At 53.5% G+C, this 25,918-nt stretch overlaps 1 protein-coding gene across 1 annotated transcript; it reads left to right on the top strand.

The window, feature by feature from the left end:
• Window positions 1-9: 9 nt before the first annotated feature.
• PCSK7 (proprotein convertase subtilisin/kexin type 7) lies at window positions 10-25,918 on the top strand. The gene is made up of 17 exons (XM_043480905.1): window positions 10-161; window positions 1,894-2,015; window positions 2,491-2,970; window positions 4,133-4,267; window positions 5,097-5,262; window positions 6,629-6,719; window positions 7,594-7,648; window positions 8,076-8,214; window positions 10,698-10,798; window positions 13,542-13,709; window positions 14,137-14,244; window positions 14,658-14,760; window positions 22,002-22,158; window positions 22,810-22,904; window positions 23,894-23,987; window positions 24,185-24,302; window positions 24,560-25,918. Exons 3-17 carry the CDS (start codon window positions 2,503-2,505, stop codon window positions 24,920-24,922), a joined length of 2,361 nt encoding a protein of 786 aa, XP_043336840.1. The 5' UTR covers window positions 10-161; window positions 1,894-2,015; window positions 2,491-2,502; the 3' UTR covers window positions 24,923-25,918.

Genomic DNA, 25,918 nt, shown 5'->3' with positions numbered 1-25,918 from the left:
ACAACGTCGCCGGCGGCTCCTGGCCATTCGGCCCGGCCGGGGGCCCGCCGCTGATTGGCTGCGCCGCCGGGCGGAAGTGATGCTGCTGTCACCGGCTTCTCGGGCTCCCGCGGAGCCGCGAGTTTCCGCAGGGGGCGGCGGCGGCGGCGGCTGCCGGGCCGGTGAGTTGGAAACTCGGTGGGGGCGGGGCATTGGAAGTCCGGGTGCTCTAGAACTGGGGGACGCGGGGGCGTGGGGGGGGGGTGTGCAGCCGCTGTCTGAGGGTGAGTGAGCTGCCCAGAGGCTGCCTTCATTCCCCGCGTGCGCGAGCCCAGCGAGAAGGGGCCACGGCGTCCAGGATTCCAAGATCGTGCGAGTCCTCTGAGGAGAGGGGGGCCCTTTGCACCGGGCATTGGAGGCCAGCGATCGATGAAACTGACCTCTGGCAGGCAGCCTGATTTCTAGGAACGGGTTGTAGAGGTTCCCAAGAGGAGGAGAAGGACAGCCTCTTGGGAACAGGAACCTTGGACTCGGGCTGCCCTCCTTGGCAGCTAAGAGCTGTAGAGACACGCCTAGTTAGTTGGGGCGAAGTTGAGATCCGCTTTCAGAGGATGTCTAAGGTTCCTTTCCCAGAAGCCGAGGGTGGAGGTGAGGTGCTGGGTAAAGTCCTGCCCTGCCAGAAGGACTGGAGGATGTGGTGGTCAGGTATCTCCTGTCTTCCGGAAATCTGTGGGCTCCACTGAGACGGAAGGAGCCTTGCCCAGTTGGGTCGCTATCAAGTTATCTCACAAGAATTTGATTTTGCTTCACTAAGGCCTGCAGACTGGGAAGGACACCTGAATGTCTTGGGACAGTGAAGGCTGCCAGAGAGCAGCAGGGTATTTTCCTAGGAACCTAAGAGAGAAGGAGATACATGGATCTGGTGAGAGAAATGTTAGGTGGCAGAAGTTCCCTCCTCCCTTTCCAAAGAAACTTGTGTACAATACCCATATTTTCAGACTGATCCACTTGGGTATGTGTGCAGGTACTAAACCCTGCCTCAAGGTGACCCCCACCCCAGCCCGCTAGACAGCAGATGCTTCTGAAGGAGCTCAGCCACCAATAGGGACACACTTGTTCCACTGCCCGTTCGCCTGCCCCTGTCCCTACATTTGCCCACTGATTCGGCCCTTCTGTCAAGCCATGGGTGGCGGTCCCAGGTTTAGAACACTTCACAACTTGCTGAGCTAGTGACTAAGGGAAGCCCTGTAGTGGTGCTTTCCAATCCCCACCCCACCCACTTGCCTCTTATTCCTGTTCAGTTTTGTTTGCATTCTGGGCTTTTCCCCATTTCCAACCCCCCCCCCACCTCCTCCTACTCTTACTTCCCCTGGCATCCTTCACAGGTACAGAAACCAGGAAGTGAGCTGCCACCCAGACTTCTAAGAAGCAGTAATACCTACTTTTTTGTTCTTTTATTATTATTATTTATTTATCTATTATTTATCTTGGCTGCACTGGGTCTTAGTTGTGGCATGCCGGATCTTTAGTTGCTGTTTGTGGAATCTAGTTCCCTGACTAGGGATCGAACCCAGGCCCCCTGCATTGGGAGCGCAGAGTCGTAGCCAGTGGACCACCAGGGAAGTCCCCTATCTACTTTTCAAGAGGAGTTTTGGGTAAGAGTTCAGGCCCTCTTCTAGGCATCTAGGAAAAGAAGAGAAGAGGATGGCCTGATGTTTAGGATGAGAAGTAGGGTTTCTGGGTTTTGTACCCATCTGGCCTTACTGTACCACTTTGGTTCCAGTCTGTGACCTATTTGAGATTCCTGCAGGTGATCATTGGCAGTTTCTTTGGTCACAGATCCCAGGTTCCCAGCCTCTGCCTGCTCCACTGGGTTTGAGAGGACACCGTTTCTTGTTTTCTTGGGGCCTGCAGGTCTGCGGTCTGTGCTGAGAGTCACCGCTACTCACAGCGGAAGGAATGCCTTTTCTCCATTTGCACAAAATGAGCGTGAGGTGGTTAACCGGATCAGGAGCTCAGCCTCACTCTGAGTCCAGGTGGGAACGGGGCCCCACTGCGGGAAGTTAGCCCTCAAGACCACGGATGGGTCTGAGAAGTCAGTTGGAGGAAGATTTCTGTCCCCTCTGAAGAAGGGAGGAGGGTCTCTTCTAAAGAAAAATCATGGAGCTGCCAGGAATTGGCAGGAGTGATAACGACTTCTGAGCTCAAGATGGCAACAGTGGGGAAGAGCAGTGTGGTGCCTGTTAGCAGCTAGACCTCTTGCTTGATTGTCTCGTGATAATCATGTCATGGAGGGACCCACTAGGCTTAGTGCTGGCTCCCCACTCCCCCCAGGGGCTTATCCCTGTTGGTCAGAGATCAATGTGAATTAAAAGAGAGGATCACACGTTTAATGATTTAAAAAGCATGGGTTAGGAGTCTCCGGGTGTGATACATTGGTGCTCAGTCGCCCCCTGAGATTCCTGCCGTCATCAGCTCTCTTACCTCTGATGTCCTTCTCTTTGTCCGCAGCGTACTGCTCTGATGCCGAAAGGGAGGCAGAGAGGGCCACACTCGGATGCCCCCCTGGGCCTGCCCGCGGGCCTCTGGCTGGAGTTAGCTGGGCTCTTCCTACTGCTTCCCTGGGTTATGGGCCTGGTGGGGGCAGGTGGGCTCAGGGCCCAGGGCCCAGGGGGGCTAAGCTGGGCAGTGTGTCTGGACGGTCCGGAAGGCAAGGGGGCAGAGGAGTCGTTGGAGCGGCGGGCAGAGGCTCTGGCCCAGGCGACGGGGCTGATGAACGCGGGGCGCATCGGGGAGCTCCAGGGGCACTACCTCTTGGTCCAGCCAGCGGGGCGTCGCCAGGCCCGGCAGGCCGAGGCCGTCCGGCAGCGGGTAGAAGCCGTGCTGGCCGGGCACGAGGCTGTGCGCTGGCACGCAGAGCAGAGACTGCTCAAGCGGACCAAGCGCGGCGTCCACTTCAACGACCCCAAGTACCCGCAGCAGTGGCACCTGGTGAGTCCAGCCTGGCCGCTTTCAGCTTCACACAGCTAGGGTGGGGGTACCCGGTGCTCTAGTGGCCGTTGGGGTTAACTCTTCAGGGGCCTCCCATCCACGGAGACATTTCCGTGGGCTTCGATGGTGGGCTTCATCCTCGGGCTCCACATGCCCTTTGCTCACTCGCAGAGAGCTAGAGGACTGCGGTGCCCGGCGTGGGTGCTGGGGCCAGGCCGCCGGGGCTGCCTGCTGCTGACTAGCTTGTGCCTTTGAGTGCACTGTTTAACCTCTCTGTTAAGGGAGAGGTAATGGTTACAGTTAAGTGAACTAATGTATGTGTGCCAGACACATGGGAAACACTTTACAAGAGTTAGCTAGTAACATTATATTATACAATGTTAGTATAATGTATATCATGCCTGTGCAGGGTTAACTAGTAATGTTATATTATACAATGTTAACATAATGTATATCATGCCTGTGTGGGGTTAACTAGTAACATTATATTATACAATGTTAATATAATGTATATCATGCCTGTGTGGGGTTAACTAGTAACATTATGTTATATTATACAATGTTAATATAATGTATATCATGCCTGCGGGGTTAACTAGTAATGTTATATTTTACAATGTTAATATAATGTATATCATGCGTGCAGTGGGTACTAAGTTGCTTCCCTCACATCCTACTCTGTGACCCCATGGACTGTAACCACCAGGCTCCTCTGTCCATGGGATTCTTCAGGAAAGAATACTGGAGTGGGTTGCCATGCCCTCCTCCAGGGGATCTTCCCAACCTAGGGATTGAACCTGCATTTCTTATGTCTCCTGCATTAGGAGGCAGGTTCTTTACCACTAGTGCCATCTGGGAAGTCCCAATGTATATCACACAGCATATTAATCTCCAGCCCTTAACCCTGGTCACTGTTTCACCCTTGTTGCCCATGAGTGATGCCAAGCTTCCCTGCACACCTGTGCTGTGGCAGAGCTCTCACAGGTCCCCTCCTTGGCCCCATCCCACCCACCCCAGTTTGTCCACCCCTCTCTCTGGCTCCCTGACAGCAGCCAGGAGTGAGAACGGGCTGCTCACTGTACTTGTCTCACTATGGGCCGTGCCGCACATCTCTGGACTCCCAAGGCCCAGAGAGCAGTTCCTGACCCCATCTCTCCCCCAGAATAACCGGCGGAGCCCCGGCAGGGACATCAATGTGACGGGTGTCTGGGAGCGCAACGTCACCGGGCGCGGGGTGACCGTGGTGGTCGTGGACGACGGCGTGGAGCACACCATCCAGGACATCGCACCCAACTACGTGAGTGGCCCTGGCGTCAGTCCCACCCCCAGGCCTTACCTGATTCTTGATGTTGTCTCAGGCCTGTTCCCTTTCCCAGTGACCTCTCTCTGGGCCAGAGGAAAGGGCCTAGGAGGTAGGATGTTGTTCTTCATCTGCTCCTCTCCCCCAGGTGGCCTTGTGGCCTGGCAGCTAGGACACAGGCTCCAGCTCAGCAGAGAGATACTTCCTGGATCCTGCTGCCACTCCCTGCCCTGGGGAGTAAGGAGTGGCCCTGGGCAACTTCCCTCTCCACTCAAGTCCCAGTGCCTCCCCCTCTGTAAAGCCTGCCCTTTAAGTAGCTGGAAGCCTCTTTTATCTCAGGCTTCCCACCATGGAAGCAGCTCCTGGGCATGTTTCTATAATAATGGCCAAGAGAGAAGTTTGCCTAGAGCTATAGCATGTCTCCTGGCACTAGTAATAAAGAGCCTGCCTGCCAATGCAGGAGGCCTAAGAGACACGGGTTCAATCCCTGGGTCAGGAAGATCCCCTGGAGAAGGAAATGGCAAACTCCTCCAGCATTCTTGCTTGGAGAATCCCATGGACAGAGGAACCTGGTGGGCTACAGTCCATGGGGTCGCAAAGAGTCAGACTGAAGCGACTTGGCGCAGCCCAGAACAGCACACAGCACTTCTCAGCGTTGCCTGAGGTGCCCTGTCCTGTGCAGCCTGTGTGGTTGGCAGAGATGGGCCCGCAGTGTCGGCTCGGAGCCCCAAACCCCCAGTTCTCCTCTCTCCCTGAGCTCCAAGACCTGACTGGTTGGAACTAGTGAGTGACCACATCTCCCCCCTCCTCCCCCGCCACGTTTCAGAGCCCTGAGGGCAGCTATGACCTCAACTCTAATGACCCTGACCCCATGCCCCACCCGGACGTGGAGAATGGCAATCACCATGGCACGCGCTGCGCGGGCGAGATTGCCGCTGTGCCCAACAACAGCTTCTGTGCCGTGGGAGTGGCGTTCGGGAGCCGCATAGCAGGTACCTCTGGTCCAGCCTCGGTACACCCCACCGTGACTGCTGTCTTCATTCTCTGTCCCTCCGTCTTGAATTCCAACACAACTTTATTACCCCTTCAACACACAGCAGAAAGCAAAAGGTACACTTATAAATAGGTATCAGCAGGGCAGATCGGCTCATTGATTTTTTTTCTCAGTGCTTTGGTGTTTCTAACATGTTTTTAGCAGCAAACTCCACTTTAAAAGGGCTTCCCAGGTGGCTCAGTGGTAAAGAATTCGCTTGTCAATCAATGTAAGAGACACAAGAGACGTGGGTTTAATCCCTGGGTCAGGAAGATCCCCTGGAGTAGAAAATGGCAACCCACTCCAGTATTTTTGCCTAGAAAATTCCATGGACAGAGGACCCTGGCGGGGTCCGTGGGATCACAAAGAATCAGACACAACTGAGCACATACGACTATATAAAACAGCTAAGAGCGTGAAAATGAGCTGGATGAGAGATGGAGACCCAAGCCCACCTGCTCAGACTCCACTTCCCTTTTTCTGATCATGGTTATGCCCCATCAGTGCTCAGCTCACTGTAATGATAGCTCCTTTTACTTATCCACATTTTTGTATTTTCAAGGTTAACCAATGGCCTCCTCATCTCCCCCTCTTTGTTGATCCTGTGTGTCTGTGGAGGCCTCTCTCCCTTCTCCCAGCTCTAGCTCCCGCCCCTGCTGACAGTCACTGTCTGCTCCCCATCTTTTCAAGAGAACCAAGTGGCCCTGGTACCTACTGGGGTGGTTCTATGGCTCCGCGGCCTCTCGGTCTTTGTCCATCAAGGCAGAGGGTGAAGGGAATGGATGCAGATGCCCTTCTGGTGATTTCTCATAAATGCTTGGAGCCTGCATTTACGAGGCTGGACCAGATTGGCTGCATTCCTCTTATAGTCCAGCAGGGGTCAGCAGCCCTCTCTGTAAATGAGACTACAGAGCGGGGGAGCCCAGGTCCCTTCTGAGAGCTCCACCAGGATGTGACCTGCCCCATCTTAGAAAGTGAGACTAGACCTCCATGGGAGGAGCAACGGGCTGAGAACCATCTGTTGAATACCCTCTTGTGTGTCAAGCAGTGTTTTATGTGATAAAGGATGCATGAAAAAAGGGAACTTTGGATTCCCTACCTTCTAGCCTATGCCTCCGCCCACCAGACCCCAGGATCCATAAAGTCTAAGATTTAGCATTATGTTAGAAAATATTTCTGGCCAGGTACATGCACATGGTATAAAAATTAAAAAGATCCTAGAGCACTTAGAAAAGTAAGTCTCCACAGGGGGCCCCCACCACCACCTGGCTCCCCATCTAGGAGACCCGCGTTACTGAGGAGCTGGTGTGGCCTACACTGCCTAGGTATCCGGGTGCTGGATGGACCCCTGACCGACAGCATGGAGGCCGTGGCGTTCAACAAGCACTATCAGATCAACGACATCTACAGCTGCAGGTGAGGTACAGCCAGGAGCAGGGAAACGGGCCAGGGGCCGGGGCACCGGGCGAATCCCCCAACCAGAGAACAGTAGTGGGGGGGGGGGGGGCTCTCCCTTGGGGTACAACCTGTGAGTCCACGGCCCTCACTTCTCCAGATCCCCAGCTTCTGGGTTCTCCGTCGTAAGCCCCAAGTCACCCCAATGATCAGGTTGCCACACAAGGAGCATTCTATCCTGCCTCGTGTTTATTTGTTTAATAAACTCGTAATGCTCTGGGAGAAATTGAGGATTCCTGTCCTACCACAGCTGGACTGAATACCCAGTGCAAAGCCCCTCTGCCCCCACCCAGGGACGCACCAGCAGCTCTGGGTTGTGGATCTGGTAGGAAGGGGGTGGATGATAAGGAGGAGCTGAGGTTGGGCTGCTCGCACCGCGTTGACAGCAGCCTATTCTTCCCCGGCCAGCATCTCCTGTAGATACATGATGTGCTCCACACTTAGAGATAGGACAGAGATCTCCTAGACAGCTTACACAGGTTGTCTGCTTCCTTTCCAGGTGCTCTGCCATCAGGCCTAGAATTAGCTCCTTCAGTGGGGAAGGGGTGGCCTCTCGTCCCTTTCCACCACCCTGTACTCCCTGGGGACCTGAGAAGGAGCAGGTTAGAGTAGTCCTGAACTGGGAAGGTTTCCAAGGACAAGAACGTTAGCACATCCTTCTGTTTTCCACTTTGGAGTGAGGGCTGGACTCTTAACATCCTTTCATCACGCGAGTCCTGGGCTGGAGCCCTTGGGAGGAGGGGAAGCGTGGGGCAGAGGCACAGCCCGCTGAGGCTGGGCTGGGTGGGCAGCCATGGCCTGGCCCTGGCTCTTTCCACTGGGTGTCTCTCCACAGCTGGGGACCAGACGATGACGGGAAGACGGTGGACGGCCCCCACCAGCTGGGGAAGGTAGCTGGGAACCGTGGAGACTTTGGGGACCAAGTTCGCCCTCTTCATTCCGTTCCCGGAACTGCTCCCGCCCTCCCCAAGACCTGCCCTGTAGCCCCGACCCCTCCTTTGGGAACAGCACTCCTGCCCCAGGGTGAAGGGGTGAGGGGGACATTCTTAGAATGAAGTGGTGTTTTGCTCTGATTTTGCGCTGGCTCCCCATTTCTGGCCCCACCTTCTCTGAGGAGCAGAGCACATCCATCAAGCAGTTGTTCCACTAATAGCCCCCTTACCCTCTTAAGTCAGTCTTTAAGTCTCTTTCTCCCTTGTCCAATGCCCTTGGGTTATTTTTTTCTTCTCCTTCTAGAAGGAGACAGGAGGGCGAGTGGCGTGGGGGGTAGGGTCTTCCTGTGAGTTCCTCAGCTGACCTGGTTGTTTTGCTCCTCAGGCTGCCTTGCAGCATGGGGTGATCGCTGGCCGCCAGGGCTTTGGGAGCATCTTTGTGGTGGCCAGTGGCAATGGGGGCCAGCACAACGACAACTGCAACTACGATGGCTACGCCAACTCCATCTACACCGTCACCATAGGTAGTGGGCCCAGTGGTCCCGCAGTGCATGGGTGCACGTGTGTGTCTGTGAGAGAGAGAAAGACGCAGCAGTGAGGAGACTTGTATCTGGGTGGGGGGTGGTGTCAGAGGTAGGGGACCATGTATCTCAGTGTGTGTGATTGTGTGTGTCACTCAGGGGTGAGGGGACCATGTATCTCAGTGTGTGTGATTGTGTGTGTCACTCAGGGGTGAGGGGACCATGAATCTCAGTGTGTGTGATTGTGTGTGTCACTCAGGGGTGAGGGGACCATGTATCTCAGTGTGTGTGATTGTGTGTGTCACTCGGGGGTGAGGGGACCGTGTATCTCAGTGTGTGTGATTGTGTGTGTCACTCAGGGGTGAGGGGACCATGGATCTCAGTGTGTGTGATTGTGTGTGTCACTCAGGGGTGAGGGGACCATGTATCTCAGTGTGTGTGATTGTGTGTGTCACTCAGGGGTGAGGGGACCATGGATCTCAGTGTGTGATTGTGTGTGTCACTCAGGGGTGAGGGGACCATGGATCTCAGTGTGTGTGATTGTGTGTGTCAGTCAGGGGTGAGGGGACCATGGATCTCAGTGTGTTTGATTGTGTGTGTCACTCAGGGGTGAGGAGACCATGTATCTCAGTGTGTGTGATTGTGTGTGTCACTCGGGGGTGAGGAGACCATGGATCTCAGTGTGTGTGATTGTGTGTGTCACTCGGGGGTGAGGAGACCATGGATCTCTGTGTGATTGTGTATCACTCAGGGGTGAGGGGACCATGTATCTCAGTGTGTGTGATTGTGTGTGTCACTCAGGGGTGAGGGGACCATGTATCTCAGTGTGTGTGATTGTGTGTGTCACTCGGGGGTGAGGGGACCATGTATCTCAGTGTGTGTGATTGTGTGTGTCACTCGGGGGTGAGGGGACCATGTATCTCTGTGTGTGTGATTGTGTGTGTCACTCAGGGGTGAGGAGACCATGTATCTCAGTGTGTGTGATTGTGTGTGTCACTCGGGAGTGAGGGGACCATGTATCTCAGTGTGTGTGATTGTGTGTGTCACTTGGAGGTGAGGAGACCATGTATCTCAGTGTGTGTGATTGTGTGTGTCACTCAGGGGTGAGGAGACCATGTATCTCAGTGTGTGTGATTGTGTGTGTCACTCAGGGGTGAGGGGACCATGGATCTCAGTGTGTGTGATTGTGTGCGTCACTCAGGGGTGAGGGGACCATGTATCTCAGTGTGTGTGATTGTGTGTGTCACTCAGGGGTGAGGGGACCATGGATCTCAGTGTGTGATTGTGTGTGTCACTCAGGGGTGAGGGGACCATGGATCTCAGTGTGTGTGATTGTGTGTGTCACTCAGGAGTGAGGAGAACATGTATCTCAGTGTGTGTGATTGTGTGTGTCACTCAGGGGTGAGGAGACCATGTATCTCAGTGTGTATGATTGTGTGTGTCACTCGGGGGTGAGGGGACCATGTATCTCAGTGTGTGTGATTGTGTGTGTCAGTCGGGGGTGAGGAGACCATGGATCTCTGTGTGATTGTGTGTGTCACTCAGGGGTGAGGGGACCATGTATCTCAGTGTGTGTGATTGTGTGTGTCAGTCGGGGGTGAGGGGACCATGTATCTCAGTGTGTGTGATTGTGTGTGTCACTCAGGGGTGAAGGGACTATATATCTGGGTGTGTGTGAGGGGTGAGGCGACCATGTATCTCAGTGTGTGTGATTGTGTGTGTCATTCAGACATGAGGGGACCATGTAATCTGGGTGTGCCCCCAGCTTCCATGTTTCTGTCTGAATGTGTGTGCACAGTTTTCTCCGCAGACTCTGATAGTGAGGAGGAACCAGCCCTGCTCTTAGGGGAGGTCAGGACTTCCTTACGAGTTATACCCAGGAGCACTTTCTACCCATCATCTGAGATAACCCCCTCTGCGCCCCCAGCCCCCACATCCACCACCACAGCTGGTTAGGCCTCTGCTCCAACCTCTCTTCCCACAGGTCACTTCCCTCCTGCTTGAAACCTTCCCTGACCTCCCTGCCACACCAGCCTAAATTAACTGCCTTGTACCTGTGCTCCCTACTGTAGGCATTTACCCTCCCAGCTGTATTTACTTCCCTGACCTGCCCCCTGACTATGGGCTCCCTGAGATCAGGTCTGTGGCCCTTCCCCACAGCCCCCATCTGTCACTCATACAGTGTGTGACTTGCAGTAGATAACTGATAAGTAACTGATCCATTGCTTGTGCGAGTGAATGAGTCTGTGTCGAGTGGGCCACCCCCTGCAGTCTGCTGAAAGAATGGTCTCCGCACAGACTACCCTCTGCCATTTGAGACCACTTTTCCGGGAGTGGGGGCGGGGCGTGTGGGTACTTGAAGGACTTGGACCACTGAGATCATTTTTTAAGCCCAGGACCAACCCCTCAATGATAACTAAGATCAGAGCTAAGTCTGATGTTCTCAGACCCTCACCTCCGCTCCCATTTCCCTGCTCCTCCCCCAGGCGCTGTGGACGAGGAGGGCCGAATGCCTTTCTATGCCGAGGAGTGTGCCTCCATGCTGGCAGTCACCTTCAGCGGAGGGGACAAGATGCTCCGGAGCATCGTGAGTGCCCTGTCCCCTACACCTGCCCTCTGCTCCCCAGCCCGGCTCTCGGGATCTTCTTCCCTAGCAGATCTGTTTCCCTAAGAGTCTGCCCCTGTTGGTAGAATGGAGTTGAGGACTCTAAATGTATCTGTGTAAAGGGATTTTAATCTTTAAATTGTTTAAAATCTTACTTATGTATGGCTGTGCCGGTCTTCCTTGCTTCAGGGGCTTATCTCTAGTTTTGGCAAGTGGAGGGCTCTGTTGTTACACTGTCTGGACTTCTCACTGGGGGGCTTCTCTTGCTGCAGAGCACGAGCTCTGGGACACATGGGCTCAGTAGTTGCAGCTCCCAGGCTCCAGAGCGCATATGGGCTTAGTAGTTGTGCTGCAAGGGCTTAGTTACCCCGAGGCATGTGGAATCTTCCTAGCCCAGGGATTGAACCTGTGTCTCCTGCATTAGCAGTCAGATTCTTTACCACTGAGCGAGGAGGGAAGCTCCTTCATCTTTAAATTTTTAAGTTAACAAATATGCGTATCTTTATAGAAATTACTCTGAGCACACACTGATGAAAGAACCTTTGATATGTCTTCCTTTGGTAGAATACAGGCTTTGGCTAATTTCTGTGGGCTTAAAAAAAAATCATCATTGCATTGCTATGCAGTCCTTATGTAAATACTGCGAGTTTTGATCCTGTTCATCCTCAGGAGTAAAGCTAGTGGTTGTCTGCACCGCATGGATGGGAAAAGGAGTCTGGAATGTCCCCATCAGCCCCAGAGATAGCTCTTTCCTTGGAGCTGGGCTTGGAGTCACAGCAAACAAGAGGTTGGAGCAAGGAAGTGGAGTTTCTCAAGCTGTGGGAACCTGTAAAGGAATTCAGAGTGCAGTGCCTACCCGCAGCTGGCTCAGCTCCAGCCCGTCGTCCTAGAGTTCCCTGCCCGTCCTGATGCCTGTAACAGAGTGACCCGGGGACGGGGGGCTCTCGGGCAGGGCTGGGCTGCAGCCAGCCGGTGTCACATTTCTCCAGTGGCTCGCGCTTGGGAGGACTCTCTGGGGCCATTGGGAATTGGGCTGCTGCCTCTGGGTCAAATTCTCTTTCCCAAAGTAAAATTCTGTTTTTGCTGCTCAGTGACTTCTGGTCAATACAATGTTCCAAGGCTCGGGGCCAGGTGACCCCAGCCCTGCCCCCCACCCTGGGAGAAGAAAAAAGGGAGTGAGCTAAAGTAAGTGGGCAGGAGACTTTGCTTAACAGACAGGGGTCTGGGTACAGAGAGGCACCACCTACCCCCAGCCCGGGCCAGGCTAGAGGGGGAGGAACAGCAGGAACATCCTGGCAGAACTCTTGCTCACCCCAACCACAGTCGGGGGCCAAGAAGTTACCAGACATGCTAGTTTCTCCTCTGGACATACTAGTTTCTCCTCCGACTCAACTCTGCTTCACCCCCACCACTTTCCATCTAAACTGTAATTTGTCCAGAAATGCAAAGCGAGTTTGTTCAGCCAACCTCCCATCTTTGGGTTGTTCCTGTGTTGGAAACCAGTTGCCAGTTTCTGTTCAATGACCAGCTCAATGGGGCTGCCTCCCCGAGGGCAGGCACAGAGGCACACGCCACCCCGCCGTCTGCTGCCCGGGGCTCCTGCCACCAGAGGCAAGTTCCCGGGCCTCCCGGCTCCAGCCTGGACTGTCACTGTGAGGCTGTTTCCTTAACAGGAAAAAATTAATCTGCTCCCTGGCACAGACCAGGCTTCCCACCCTCACTGAGACTTCCACTTGGAGAGTTTTCCCTTCTCTTCTGTAAGAGCGCGACTTCTGAGTGGAAATGACACGTCTTGGCAGCTGCTATAACAGCTGGAAGGCAAGCAATGAGGACAGTGGAGAAAGGGCAGCTCTTGGCAGAAGGCAGCACCTTGGTATCCGAACCAGGAGAGAAGCCTGGAAGGAAAAGATGTTCTAGTGTTAGCATGGGCACCACGTGCTAGATCCAGAGGACCATGGGCTGGAGTGGATTCAGGCAGGGCCTTCCCCGGCTCCACCCTCTGTGGCTCCAGGGAGGATGAGAACGTGGAAAGAACTGGGTACCAAACAGGTGCCATGTCCCTCCCCCTCAACCCCCACCCCCACTCTCATCTCCCACCTCAGAGCTGCAGGTAGAGAAGGGGGACCCGAGGCACTTGGCCCCAAGCAGGGATGTGACCTGGCCCATCGATCGCCACTGGCTAGGGTGGGCAGTGGTGCAGATGTTCACCCATGCTGAGCCCACCATTGGGTGAGGGGTACGGTGTCCTCTCCCTGGGACACAGTCCCTTTGTTCACACTGACGTCAGGCCAGCCCCGTCTCTGAGCCGCCAAGCCGGAGTTCCTCGCCTGGTGCCGTCACTGTTGTCCCAGTTCCAGCTGGGGGCCCCCGGAGCTCCCAGCCACTCCTCTGTCTCCACGGCTGCAGGGGTAGGGGTGGGTGGAGGGGGGGATTGGGGAAGGGGTCATCAGCTGAGCAGAAATCAGGACCCATGAGGCCTCTCCCCTCTCCACCTCCTTTCTGCGCTACTGCAGCCAAGACCCTCAGAGTAACTGGTTTTTCTCAGCTTTCCAGAGATTCTCCTGTAAGGCCCAAGAGGATGAAGAATCTCCTTCATCCTGACCTGCCAAACAGAACGGTCCCTGGGAGACTCGCTCACTCTGAGGCCCCGCCCTGCCCCCTCCTCCAACTGCCCCTGGGAACTCAGGCCCTAACCAGCCCCCGTCCCTCCCATTCTGCTCCCCAGGTGACCACTGACTGGGACCTTCAGAAGGGCACCGGCTGCACAGAGGGCCACACGGGGACCTCGGCTGCCGCGCCCCTGGCGGCTGGCATGATAGCCCTGATGCTGCAGGTGCGGCCCTGCCTCACGTGGCGTGACGTCCAGCACATCATCGTCTTCACGGCCACCCGGGTGAGCCATTCGCCAGCAGATGCATGGCCTGGCCCAGCCCACCTCAGAGTTTTGGTACCAAGGGCTTGGAGGGATCAGGAGGTTCGGATTCTAATGTCCCAGGCGTTAGATGCCAGTGTCTCCCAGAGTTGCGTTCCTACGGAAGCAGTGTGGAGACCCCGCCAAGACCGTAGACCTAAGTTCACTTGTCCCTGTCCTGCTGCTGCCATGTCACCTGCAAAGGGGCATTCTGGGCAGGCTCCCAGGTCCCTCTCTGTAAGCAGGCCATTCGGCTGGAGACATCACAGGGCTTTGCCCTTTTGTCCCAGCTTTGCTCGGGGAGTCCCTTCCTAGCAGCCTTGGTGGGAGAGTCTGGGCTGGATCAGCCATCTGGGTGAGTCGGGAAACCTAAAATCTGCAAGGCTCACCAGGACCCCTGTGCTGTCAGTACGAGGACCACCGCGCGGACTGGATCACCAATGAGGCCGGCTTCAGCCACAGCCACCAGCACGGATTCGGCCTGCTCAATGCTTGGAGACTCGTGAACGCCGCCAAGGTGAATGGCTGTCCTGCATGGAGGGGCCCAGGGGCCGGGCCGAATGCCTGAAACACTGCCCAGCACGTCATAGGTGCTCAATAGATGTTCATTCACCCGAGACCCATTTTACCCATGAAGGAGCAGGCTCAACATTCTATAAAGTTTCTTAAACTGACAGGAGAATAAATGAGACCTCAATGTCTCATGGAGCCCTCAGGGTGCTCAGCTTCCCATCTGCTGCCCTGGACACAGCATGTCCCCCGGTTCCGTGTTGTGATGCCATAGGGAGCAGTCCAGGGTGTCTGCAGAGTGAGAGACAGTGATGATTAAGGGAGAAATAAAAAGAGTGCGGCCCTAGGGGTCAGGTAGGTGAGGTTGGGTGTGCACGGTCCGTCCGTTTGTTCATTTACCGCCCCCTCTTCCTTTCATAGGTCTGGACATCTGTCCCTTACTTAGCTTCCTACGTCAGCCCTGTGTTGAAAGAGAACAAGGCGATCCCGCTGTCCGCCCGCCCCCTGGAGGTGCTGTGGAATGGTAAGCGGTCAGCAGAAAGGGGGTTAATCCTGGGCCAGAGGCTCAGGGCGGGGTGATGGAGAAGTTAAACTCGTCCTCCTGCTGGTCCTACCCCTTCCTTTAGGAGCTGAGCTCCAGCCAGATCTGCGGCGTTCTCTTTGACCATTTTAGGACATGTTGCTGCTTCTGAGTTGGCTGGCCCCCGGCTGCTTGAGAGACCTTTCTCCTGAGTTACGGGTGGTGGGAGGGAGCTGCTGAGCAAGCCATTAGGAAGGCTGGCAGGAGGGCTGGACCTGGGGCCTGGGGAGACAGGCACAAGTCAAAAGAAGTTCCTTTGACTTCCATGCTAGGAACTTGCCAGATGATCTTCTGCAGCCCAGTGGGCTTTGGATGAAGTGAAGGAGCTGGGAATGTCTCCCTTTGATTCTCAGGCTTGTTTAATTACAGAGTCAGCTGGGACCTGTCAGGGGGAGGACAGAGGAGTCCCCAGAGGGCTCTCTAGACTGGAGTGGCCCTCCCTCTGCCTCCGCCTCCATCCCACGGGGCCACAGGACTGTCCGAAGGGGTGAGGGCTGTCTATGCGCATCTGAGACGTAGTCTCGTTTTGAGCCCAGAGGTTGAACCCCTTCCCAGAGAAGAGTGCGGCTGGGCTGGGGTACTGTGCTAAAGGATCATCTCTCTGCGGACTTCCCAGAGTTGCCACTGAAGAGTTTTCCATACCTCCAGTTTTTTGGGGATTTTTTTTTTTTTCTCAAGGAATTTTGACAGGCAGTTATCCACTGTGTTTTGTAAAGTCGGAAGCATGTCATGCTTTGTACCCAGGTGGAGCTTTGTCCTTGCTGTTCTCATCCTCCTAGGAAGTGATCAGACCAGCCAGTGGCTACGAGGAGGGATGGCCAAAGATGGGAGCGTGGAAGGGAGGGTTGGGGCTGCTCCCCTGGCTGGGAAGAGTTCCGTTGTCTCTCTCCCTAACCACGTCCAGCGCTTGCCCAGTTTCCCCTCTACGTGGAAGGAAATCCATGGGCCCGGTTCATTGCATTTTCCGTAAAAGGAATGCTATCTTGGAAAGGGCATAAAGCATCAGCCAAGGCAGAGGAGTGCAGGAACATTCCCAGGAATGCAGTTCAAATAGGAACCTCTGGGCTTTTTACTCACATGTCTTGGAGACAGTACATCTTTTAACTTTCATTACGTCCTATCCAGAGCTGCTGCCTCTCATTTAAGTAACAGTAACCCACAGTCACATCCATCAAGTGAGAGGGTCAGCTTAGAAGCGGGTTAGGGTCCTTTTCAACTTCATCATCCTCTGCCTCCCACTAACCAGAGACATTCCCCCGGCATGTCTGACAAACTTCCCTCGGTACAGAGGCATCTGGAAACTGCTTGTTTGTCACGAAGGAGCAGGAGGAAGAAGGACAGATTATTCTGGGAGGAGGAAAGCAGGAGCTGGAGTAGGGGAGAGAAAGATGGAGAGAAGGGAGGTGGACCCAGCAAGTTTTGCTGATGGAGCCCTTCACTGGTTTGGAGGGCGGCCAGCAGTCTGCTGATCTCTAGGGTCAGCAAAGATGTCTTCCCCTCTGTTGTTGTGACTCCAGACAGAACTGAAGGTCCAGACTTGTGGGCATTCTTGGAAGCTGGAGGAAGTCAGTCCAGTTCATGTAGAGCTAAGCAACTCAGTCCCGGACAGTCAGCAAACCTCTCCCCCTATGGCCAGGTGATAGTCTTTCCCACCAAGACCTGGGCAAGTCAGTGTCCAAGGGCTGGCAGGTGAACTTTTTTGTAAGATAGAAGGAAATGAATCTTCCTGAGATGGAAAAGCAGGTGAAATGCCAAGACTCTAGAGCAGTGGTGACCAAGAGAACTTTCTATGATGGTGGAAATGTTCTCCATTTGTGCTGCTAAGCTGCTCCGTGGCACAAGGGATCTTATTTCCTCGAGCAGAGATTGAACCCATGTCCCCTTCATTGCAAGGCAGATTCTTAACCACTAGACCACCAAGGAAGTCCCTGTAATTGATTTTAAATAGCCATATGTGACTGGTGCCACCTTCTTAGGCCAGGCAGCTCTAGAGCAAGACAGGTTGTCATTTCTCCCCATTGGCAGGAGGGCCCCTCGGTTCCTTTAGCTCTGACTCTGGGTCTAAAATGTCTTTGGAGGGCGGGAGGGAGGGTGGGGCTTGGGAAGTGTATCTCAAACACAAGGGAGCCTGTGTGTATTTACAGAAGATTCCTGAATACCTGTTGCAAATACCCTTTTATCCTTGTTTGCAGCCCCAGCTGGCTACCACCACCCCCTGCCAGCCATGTTTCAGTCCTGTTCCTTCCTGGCTCCGAATCTTCCTCTCCTGCCCAGTCTTTCCCTCCCCATTGATTCCTCCTTCTGCCTTCCAACACCCTCAGCACATCTGTTAGAAAACACCTTTTAAGTCCCTGACTGCCTCCAGCCAGTAACCTTTTCAAATGAACTGACCAAAGCAACTGCTCACCTTTATCACCATCCCTCCACTGCTGAAGACTTACTTCATCCCTCTGAGGTGCCCCTCTCAGGCTCAGACCTGGGGCCAGCTCACAGCTCATCCTGGTCGATGATGCTCAACGCTGTTGTCGGACCAGATTAGCGAGGCCTGTGTGGCAGCCTTCCACCTCCTCCTCCCTGCTCCTCCTGTGGCTCTGGTGACCTCCTTTGCTCCATGGTCCTCTTCTGGCTTCTCTGCCTGAAGAACTTGGTTTTCTGTTCACTCACCTCACTACTTCCAAGCCCTGAGTTTCTTCTGAGACTCAGGCCATGTTCCTGACCCTCCCTCTACGTCTTCATCCTCGATGGCCCAGTTGTACTTAAGGCTTTAGCTGCCACCTCTCCACAAATGATTACTAGATTGACATCTCTTATTCTGATCCCTGAACAAGGATAGTGACAAGGATAGAGATTTTCCTAGCTTCATAAGATTATGGGCAAATAAAGCCCTGGGATCTTCTCAGCGGTGGTTGAACAAGATCCTGTGTTGCTAAAGGTAAAATAATAATATGATCATCATCATCAACTAAGATGAGTGCCTCTGGGACTTCCCTGCTGGTCCAGTGGTTAAGACTCCACACTTCTACTGCAGGGGATATGGGCTTCACCCCTGGTCAGGGAACTAAGATCCTGCATGCCATGCAGCGCAGCCAAAAAAAAAAAAGATAAATGCCTTTTATGTGCCAAACACTGGCCTAAGGGTTAACTCATTTAATATACTAGCTCAATTCTAATAAAATACATCTCATGTTCTCACATGCATGGCCACCCAAGTCCGTGTACACACCAATAAGTAAATGCACGTGGGCCACTCTGTACACAGGCTGACACAGACGGGCACTCAGGTCTCTTTTAGGATTCTATTCCCTTCTGTTATGCTCTGTAATGTGTCACTTGGTGACTCAGACGGTAAAGAATCTGCCTGCAATTCAGGAGACCCAGGTTCGATCCCTGGGTCAATAAGATACACTAGAGAAGGGAATGGCAACCCACTCCAGCATTCTTACCTAGAAAATTCCATTGACAGAGGAGCCTGGTGGGGTACAGTCCATGAGGTCGCAAAGAGGTGGACACAACTGAGTGACTAAGCACACCTACATGCATAGTAAAAATTTATATGTATGTAAATTTCACATATATAAATGTACATATGTACAACCTCACCAAAGTAAGACTAAAGGAATTAAAGTGGAATGAGCACAAGGACAAAGAGAATGAGAGAAGAGATCACAGCAAAGTAGAGATCGCAGTACATTTTGGAAGATAGAAAATGAATGGTGAAGTAAGCAGGGCTAAGAAAATTGCAAACCAAATACCTGCAGGAGTGATCCTAGGCAACAAGCTCGTTCACACTACAGAATCTCCAAAGACTCGGGGCTGGGAATTCCCTGCAGTCCAGTGGTTAGAACTCTGAGCTTTTATTGCCAGGGCCCAGGTTCATTCACTGGTATGGGAACTAAGATTCCACAAGCCATGCGATGTGGCCAAAAAAAAGGGCTCAGGACTTGGAGGCCCCATGCACTACAGAGGACGAAGGTGGGTATGAGAGTAGAACTCGGTGTCAGTTAAAAGGTAGACGCCCGGGTGCCTTCTCCCATGCTTAGCAGCCAGGTGGTGGCCCCTTTCTCATCGAGGCAGGAGTTGGGAAGTTTATTCTCCAGAGCCCGGAGCCCCCAGGTACAGCAGAAAACAGGAGACAGAGGCTGTATCTTAAAATGACTAACCATGAACTATATAAAGGGGACATGTTACAGATAAGGAAACTAATTCTCATAACTAGTAAATGCCTGATCTGGGATTTGAACCCAGGCTGGGTGGCTCCAGAGCCCAGGCTCTTAGCACTAGTAGGCACAAGTGATGAGTTGAGAAAGGGTTTGTTTTTCCTTTGTAGTGGGAAAGGCGTAAGCAAGAAAATCCAGCCAAGAGACTGTATAATTGGTCTGATCTGGTGTTGGCCTTTTGCCAGATAGTTACTGTGAAAGGAAAAAAAAACAAGGGAATGTAAATAAGAATGTGTTGGCGAAATGAGCTGTGGGATCTTAGGCGGTTAGGGAGGAAGAGCTTGACGGATCTCTTGAGGAGCAAGAAAATGAAGGAATCAAGAAGGCAGTGGAGGGACTTTCCTGGTTGATGGTCCAGTGGTTAAGACTCCACACTTCCACTGCAGGGGGTGCGGATTTGATCGCTGGTTGGGGGACTAAGATCCCACATGCTGCGTGGTGCAGCCAAAGAAAGAAGGTAGTGGAGAAAGCGGAGGGACAGCTGGCTGCTTTCTGGGAAGGCGGAACACTGGCTTCCATGAGTTGCGAGGGTGCAAGACAAGACACACGTGCACACAGACAAACGCAGTGAGAAGGCTCAGTGGGTATTTACCAACATGGCATCAAGAATTGCAGGAGCTTTTTTGTTCTCATTTTTGCTCAATTGCTGTTCTAATTTGTGTTGTTTATGTAATAAATCCCACAAGGGAAGTTACTAACCATTCAGAAGTGAAGCAGTGCCAGATAAGGACGAGGCCCAGGGTCTGGCCATGGAAGTCTGTGCTGATGTGGGGTGGAGAAAGGTCTGTGGAGTCGGGGAAGGAGAGGGATGTGAAGAGATGGCATCAGACAGGTAGATCTCGAACACTGGTGTCGTCGGGTAATGGGTGGTGGCCCCCCTCCCTGACGCGAGCCCAGTGAGAGGCGGACTGAGTGGAAGGCCAAGACGAACAGGAAGAACGGACGGGCCACAGGAAGCCCTGAGCCTTTTCTTCCCTCTCTCTTCTTTTTTACCTTGGCTGTGCTGCAAGGCTTTGGGGATCTTAGTTCCCTGACCAGGGATTGAACCTGGGACCTCGGCATGAAAACTTGGATTCCTAACCACTGGATCATCAGGGAACTCCCCGCTCTTTCTTCTTTGACCAGTTATCCACACCCACACTGCCTCACCCCTAGACTAGAATCAGACATTGTAGCTGGCCTTCCTGTCACCTGTTTCTTCTTTCTACTCCAATTCAGCCTACCCACAGCTGTTAGGAGTAACCTCCCCTTAACACTTTTTTTAAAAACTCCATCTTTGCATGGTAATCTCTAATAGTTCTCGGTTATGTGTTTAAAATAAAAATGTTAAAGCCCTTCCTACCCTAGGTCCCATGCCCGTCGTCTCTCACCTCCTCTCTGAGCTTCTTCATCTGTTAAATTGGGTGTTGCTCTCTGCTTTGCCTGTTGGCCTGAATTAATGGAAGAAAAGTTGTCTTGGAAAGAGGCATTTCTTATTGCAGCTTAATTTCTTAATATTCCTCAACTGAGTCTTCTACTTCACTAGTTTGGTTTTTTAACTTTTTATTTTGAAATAATTGTAGATTGACAGGAGGATGCAAAGAACTGTTCAGGGAAGTCCTATGCACTCGTCTCCTGATGTTAAATGTCTTAGAATAGGACAATAGGAAAACCAAGAAAATTATATTGGTCCAACTCACAGAACTTACTCAGATTTTACTGGTTAGATATAGATTCTCTATGTATGTGTATGTGTGTGAGTGTGTGTATGCAATTTTACCACGTGTATAGTCTTTTGTAACCACCACCACAATCAGGATCGAGAGCCAGCCCATCCCAGGACTCCTCTGTCACCCCTTAGGGCCACACCCGACCCCTCTGCCCCATCCCTAGCACCTGGCAACCACTCATCTGTCCATCTCCACAGTCAACGTTATTCATGAATATTAAATACATGAAATCGTGCACTATGTGTCCTTTCTATATTGGCTTTTTTCCCTTCAGTACAATTTCCTTGAAGTTTGTTCACTTCACTAGTTTTGGTGGGTTTTTGTTTGTTTGTTTAAACGCATAGCTCATCTTTTTATTTATTTATTTTTGGCTCTGTTGGGTCTTCATTCCTGTGTGCCAGCGTTTCCCCAGTTGTGGCAAGCAGGGCCACTCTCCGCTGCAGTGCACGGGCTTCTCATTGCGCTGGCTTCCCTTGTTGCAGGGCCTGGGCCCCAGGTGCGTGGGCTTCAGTGGTTTTAGTGCTTGGGCTCACTATCTGTGGCACACAGGCTTAGTTGCACCATGGAATGTGGAATCTTCCTGGACCAGGGATCGAACCTGTGTCCCCTGCATTGGCAGATGGATTCTTAACCAATGGACCACCAGGGAAGGCCATCACTTCAGTAGTTTTTTGGTTTTTTGTTTTTTTCAAAGAACTTGTTTTTCCTTCAATATGAAACTTGTTCATTTCTACCTCTGCCTTTGTATGTGTCATTTCCCCTCCTAGAATAACCTCTACCAACACTCTCTACCAATCTGTATTCACTTCCTTCCTCAGAGTGTGTCTCACAACTGAGTGCCTAAACCTGTCTGCCTCGTCTCTGCTCTGGCATCAGTTATGTGGACCTCATACAACATCATTTTCCACTTGCTGGTAGAAGGCAGAGGCCATAGCCAACTTACCTTTACGTTCCCAGCGTCTAGTACGGCGCCTGAGATGTAGGAGGTACTCAGGAAATTACTTTTTGGATGAATGAATGTTGGGAACGGCTCCATTTCTTTCTTGTCTTGTGTCTTGGTTACGTGTTGTCGTCCCGACTAGACTCTAAACTAAATTAGAAGCTTGAAATGAGCACACGCACTCCCTTTCCTACTGTTCACAAGGTTCAGTCGGGTTGCCAAAGATACTCGTATATGCCTTTGTGTCTGGTGGGGTGAAGTGAGGGCATAAGTGTCTGTGGGGCTGGTTTCCCAGCTGCCCAGCCTGACTTCCCACAGTCAGCAGGACGGACCTGGACATGTCGGGGCTGAAGACCCTGGAGCACGTGGCCGTGACAGTCTCCATCACCCACCCACGACGCGGCAGCTTGGAACTGAAGCTCTTTTGCCCCAGTGGCATGATGTCCCTTATCGGCGCCCCCCGCAGCTTGGACTCGTACGTACTCGTGCCCCTACCTTCTGAGGTCTCTCTGCAGTGAGGGCCTTGCCCAGGAAGAGATCCGGGCTGAGTGGACACTCGCCCTGCCCTAAACTCCCCTGGCGCTGGCTTTGTGACCTGCCTTGTTCAAGTGCTCACAGCGTGCTCGGCACTGCACTTCACGTATGTTTTCTTCAATCCTTGTGAGAACGATGAGAGGGACTTCCCTGGCAGTCCGGTGGCTAAGACTCTGCGCTCCCAGTTCAGGGCCTGGGTTCAATTCCTGGTCAGAGAACTGGATCCCGCCTACCACTCTGCATGACCAAAAGAAAGACGATTGAGAGTCGACTTTGTAACCTCCTTTTACAAATGAGGAAACAAGGCGTAGACCTAGTAAGCGCCCGAGAGTTAACAGTGAGCCTAGCTCTATGGGACTCCCAAGCCTGTGTCCTCTCCACGTTTGCTTCTTCCGCTTCACCATGTTGACACAAGCCCCTCAGCTCCTGAGAGCATCCCGGGGCAAGGGCCTGCGCTTGAAGGCCCTCATGGCGCCCTCCTGCTGGCTGTGGCTCAGACCACAGCTGCTGCTACAGTAAGAGAGTGCCCCTGGGCAAAAGGGGTCCGTTCCCTGCTCCATACCTTCCCCTGTCTCCTGTGTTCTTGCCCCAGGGATCCCAACGGCTTCAATGACTGGACCTTCTCCACCGTGCGGTGCTGGGGGGAGAGGGCGAAAGGGACCTACAGACTCGTCATCAGGGATGTAGGTAAGCCTGCCTGCCTCCCAGCCAGGGCCCTGCCTTTCACGAGTGTCGTCTGTTCCTCTGGATCTCAGAGTCCCCACAGAAAGTGTCCCAGGTGGAACACCTGGGGTGCCATCGGACCAAAAGGGTAGCTGCCAAGAAGTATGCCCCATCCACAGAATGGGCGTTGAGACCTGTTCATTAATTGTTCATTAATACTACCTCTCATCTTCCTTGGCAAAGTGACTGATCCATTTTTCCTCAGGATAGCAACACAAATTCCTTGTTGAAACCACATTTCAAGTTCTTTCACATATAACCATCCTGCGGCCAGCCCTGGTAGGCAGGTAAGGGCAGGACTAATTTTCCCCATTTTTTTTTTTTTTTAACTGAGGCCCACACAGAGGTTTGAAGTGACGTATGGAAGTCATATAGTATTTCAAAGAGAAAATTGGAAATTGAACCCAACCCTTCCAATTTCCCCCAAATTAGGTATACATCAGGCTTCCCTCATAGCTCAGTTGGTAAAGAATCCTCCTGCAGTGCAGGAGACCTTGGTTCGATTTCCTGGGTTTGGAAGATCCCCTGAAGAAGAGAACAGCTACCCACTCCAGTGTTCTGGCATGGAGAATTCCCTGGACTGTGTAGTCCATGGGGTCACAAAGAGTCTTTCACCTTCAGGTATACCTCACCAGACCAGTGGTTTTCAGTCCTTTCTTTAATTTAGCAGGACTTTTTTTTTTTTTTTAAGAAAAATCCCAGCTGAAACCCTAAAATATGAAAGAGGAAAAACTTCTTAGCTTTGGAGTGCTCTCTTTCACCCTCCCCTTTCCATTCCTAAGACCACCAGAGAGGTAGGTCTGCAGAACCCCAGGGTCAGTGGGACACAGTTAAAGACGACTGGCCGCCCACTCATGTGGTCTGAGTCCCTCCGGGTGGCGGGGCAGGCGGACCTTCTGCCGTCTGGCCAGCTGCGAGGAGAGGCTCACAGACCACCCTGCTTGCCGCCCCAGGAGACGAAATGCCCCAGGCCGGCGTCCTCCTACAATGGCAGCTCATCCTGTATGGCTCTGTATGGAGTCCAGTAGACATCAGAGACAGACAGAGGTAGGTGTAGACACGGGCGTCAGAGGGCTGGGGATTTGGGGGTGGGGTGGGGAGGCCACCTAAGGAGCTCCACGTCCTGCCTCCCCTGTCTGCTGTGGGACCTCGCCCTGTCCAGCTGTCAGGTGGGAGGGTGGGCAAGGCAGGCGGGTAGAGGACCAGGCTGAGTGGGGCATCCTCGTCTCCTCTCTGCTCCACAGGCTACTAGAAAGTGCCATGAGTGGAAAATACCTGCATGACGGCTTCACGCTGCCCTGCCCGCCTGGGCTGAACATCCCCGAGGAAGACGGTTACACCATCACCCCCAACACTCTCAAGGTGCAGACAGGCAGGGGTGTCCTGGGGTATTGTCCTCAGTGGGAGACTCAAGGCAACTTGGGAGTGATGGATTGGGCAGACCTGGGTCCCCAGTCTCCGGGCTAACTCTTGTCGGTGGGGGGAACAGAGGGTGTGGCTTGGGGTGGGAGAGGCAGCCTCCAGAAGGAGAGAGACTCTCTGAGCTCACTGTTCTGGGCTGAGAAAGGCTGCAGGCTTCTGGGAGAGCAGCCCTACATAGGTGTTTGCCTTTCCCCCAGACCCTGGTGCTGATTGGCTGCTTCACAGTCTTCTGGACCATTTACTACATGCTGGAAGTATACTTGAGCCAGAGGAACGTGGCCTTTCGCCCAATTTGTCGGAGTGGACCGTGCCACTGGCCCCAGCGAAGCCAGAAAGCCAAGGAGGAGGGGACAGAACTAGAATCAGTCCCCCTTTGCAGCAGCCAGGACCCAGGCAGAGCGGGGCTGGAGAGCGAGGGCGCTCCCGCCACCTCAGGGCTCCACGCCCCCGACCTGCTGGATCCGGGGGACTGGAGCCTGTCCCAGAGCAGGGGTGCCCTGGGTGTCCCTCAGCTCCTGCCCCCAGACCTGCTGCAGGGGAAGGAGGCGCAGATGTGCTGACCCGGGGCCTCACAGCCACCGTGGGACGGGCTCTCACTTCCTACGCCTGGAGGAGTGCGGAAAGCTGCTTCCTAGTTCTGGGAGCTCGGGGCAGAAAGCAGTCCAGGTGCTTCCAGCTGGGACCAGAGGCCTGAAGATGCCTTCTGGCTAAAGACCACGCTCAGGGAGGGCACGGGCCTACAAAAGGTCCAGTCAGCAGAGCAGCGATGCCAGAGAACAGGCTGGCAACAGCCATGGAGCCTTCCTCCAACGGAGTAGGCGCTTTTGGTGAGAAGGTCTCAGATGACGGACTAGGGCTTCCACTGGGCTGGCCTCCATCCTTGCTTCTCCAGGGCAGGCCAGCGGCGTGGGCCACCCAGACCCTCAGCACGCATGGCCAGAAGAGCATCTCAGCAGAAATGTCACTGGGGTCCCTTGGGAAGAGGGCTTAGGGATGGAAGCTGGAAAGAGCCCCTGGATATGCCTGTCCTTTTAACGACCCCGGGGCCAGAAACAGCAGCCCTTCCCTTTCTGCCCCTCACCATCCAGCCTCAGCCTTGGACTTGGCCATGTTGGTTTGGCAGTCAGCCCCCAACACAGCACACGTGCCCTGAAAGCAGCTGCCTGCATCAGCCCTGATCAGCAGAAGCCACCTTGAGCACGCCCCTGACCCCTTCATCCTAAAGGACCGGTACAATGCGCCTGGCGGGGCTGTGGGTGGGCACGGCCCCCAGGCCCAGGCTGCTCCACCGAGGCGTCTCCAGCAGGACTGCCGCCACCCCGTCTTCCTCTGCAAAGTACTCAGGGAAACGGCCGTGCCCACCCAAGGCCGGCCAGCTGCCTGGCGGGCTGCAACTTCCTCCCACTCTTGGCCTCCTCCCCTCTTCTGAGCGAGTTGGTTGATTGGAACTTTGTTTTTTTTAATGCTTACGATTTGGTTTTCTCTTTCCACAGCAACATTTTGTTGAATTTTTTCTGCACAGCTTTTCCAAAATAAAAACCTTCCACACAGCGTCA

Source organism: Cervus canadensis, chromosome 11 (genome assembly GCF_019320065.1).
Source record: "Cervus canadensis isolate Bull #8, Minnesota chromosome 11, ASM1932006v1, whole genome shotgun sequence".
In the NCBI taxonomy this organism is placed as follows: Eukaryota; Metazoa; Chordata; class Mammalia; order Artiodactyla; family Cervidae; genus Cervus; species Cervus canadensis.
Note: the sequence above shows the minus strand (reverse complement) of the source record. Positions and strands in the feature narration are given on the sequence as shown.

Coding starts and splice junctions, on each gene's coding strand:
- PCSK7 (XM_043480905.1), top strand. CDS start 2,503: ATGCCGAAAGGGAGGCAGAGAGGGCCACACTCGGATGCCCCCCTGGGC. Junction 7,649..8,075: donor GCCCCCACCAGCTGGGGAAG/GTAGCTGGGAAC, acceptor TTTGCTCCTCAG/GCTGCCTTGCAGCATGGGGT. Junction 22,159..22,809: donor GCCCCCCGCAGCTTGGACTC/GTACGTACTCGT, acceptor TTCTTGCCCCAG/GGATCCCAACGGCTTCAATG.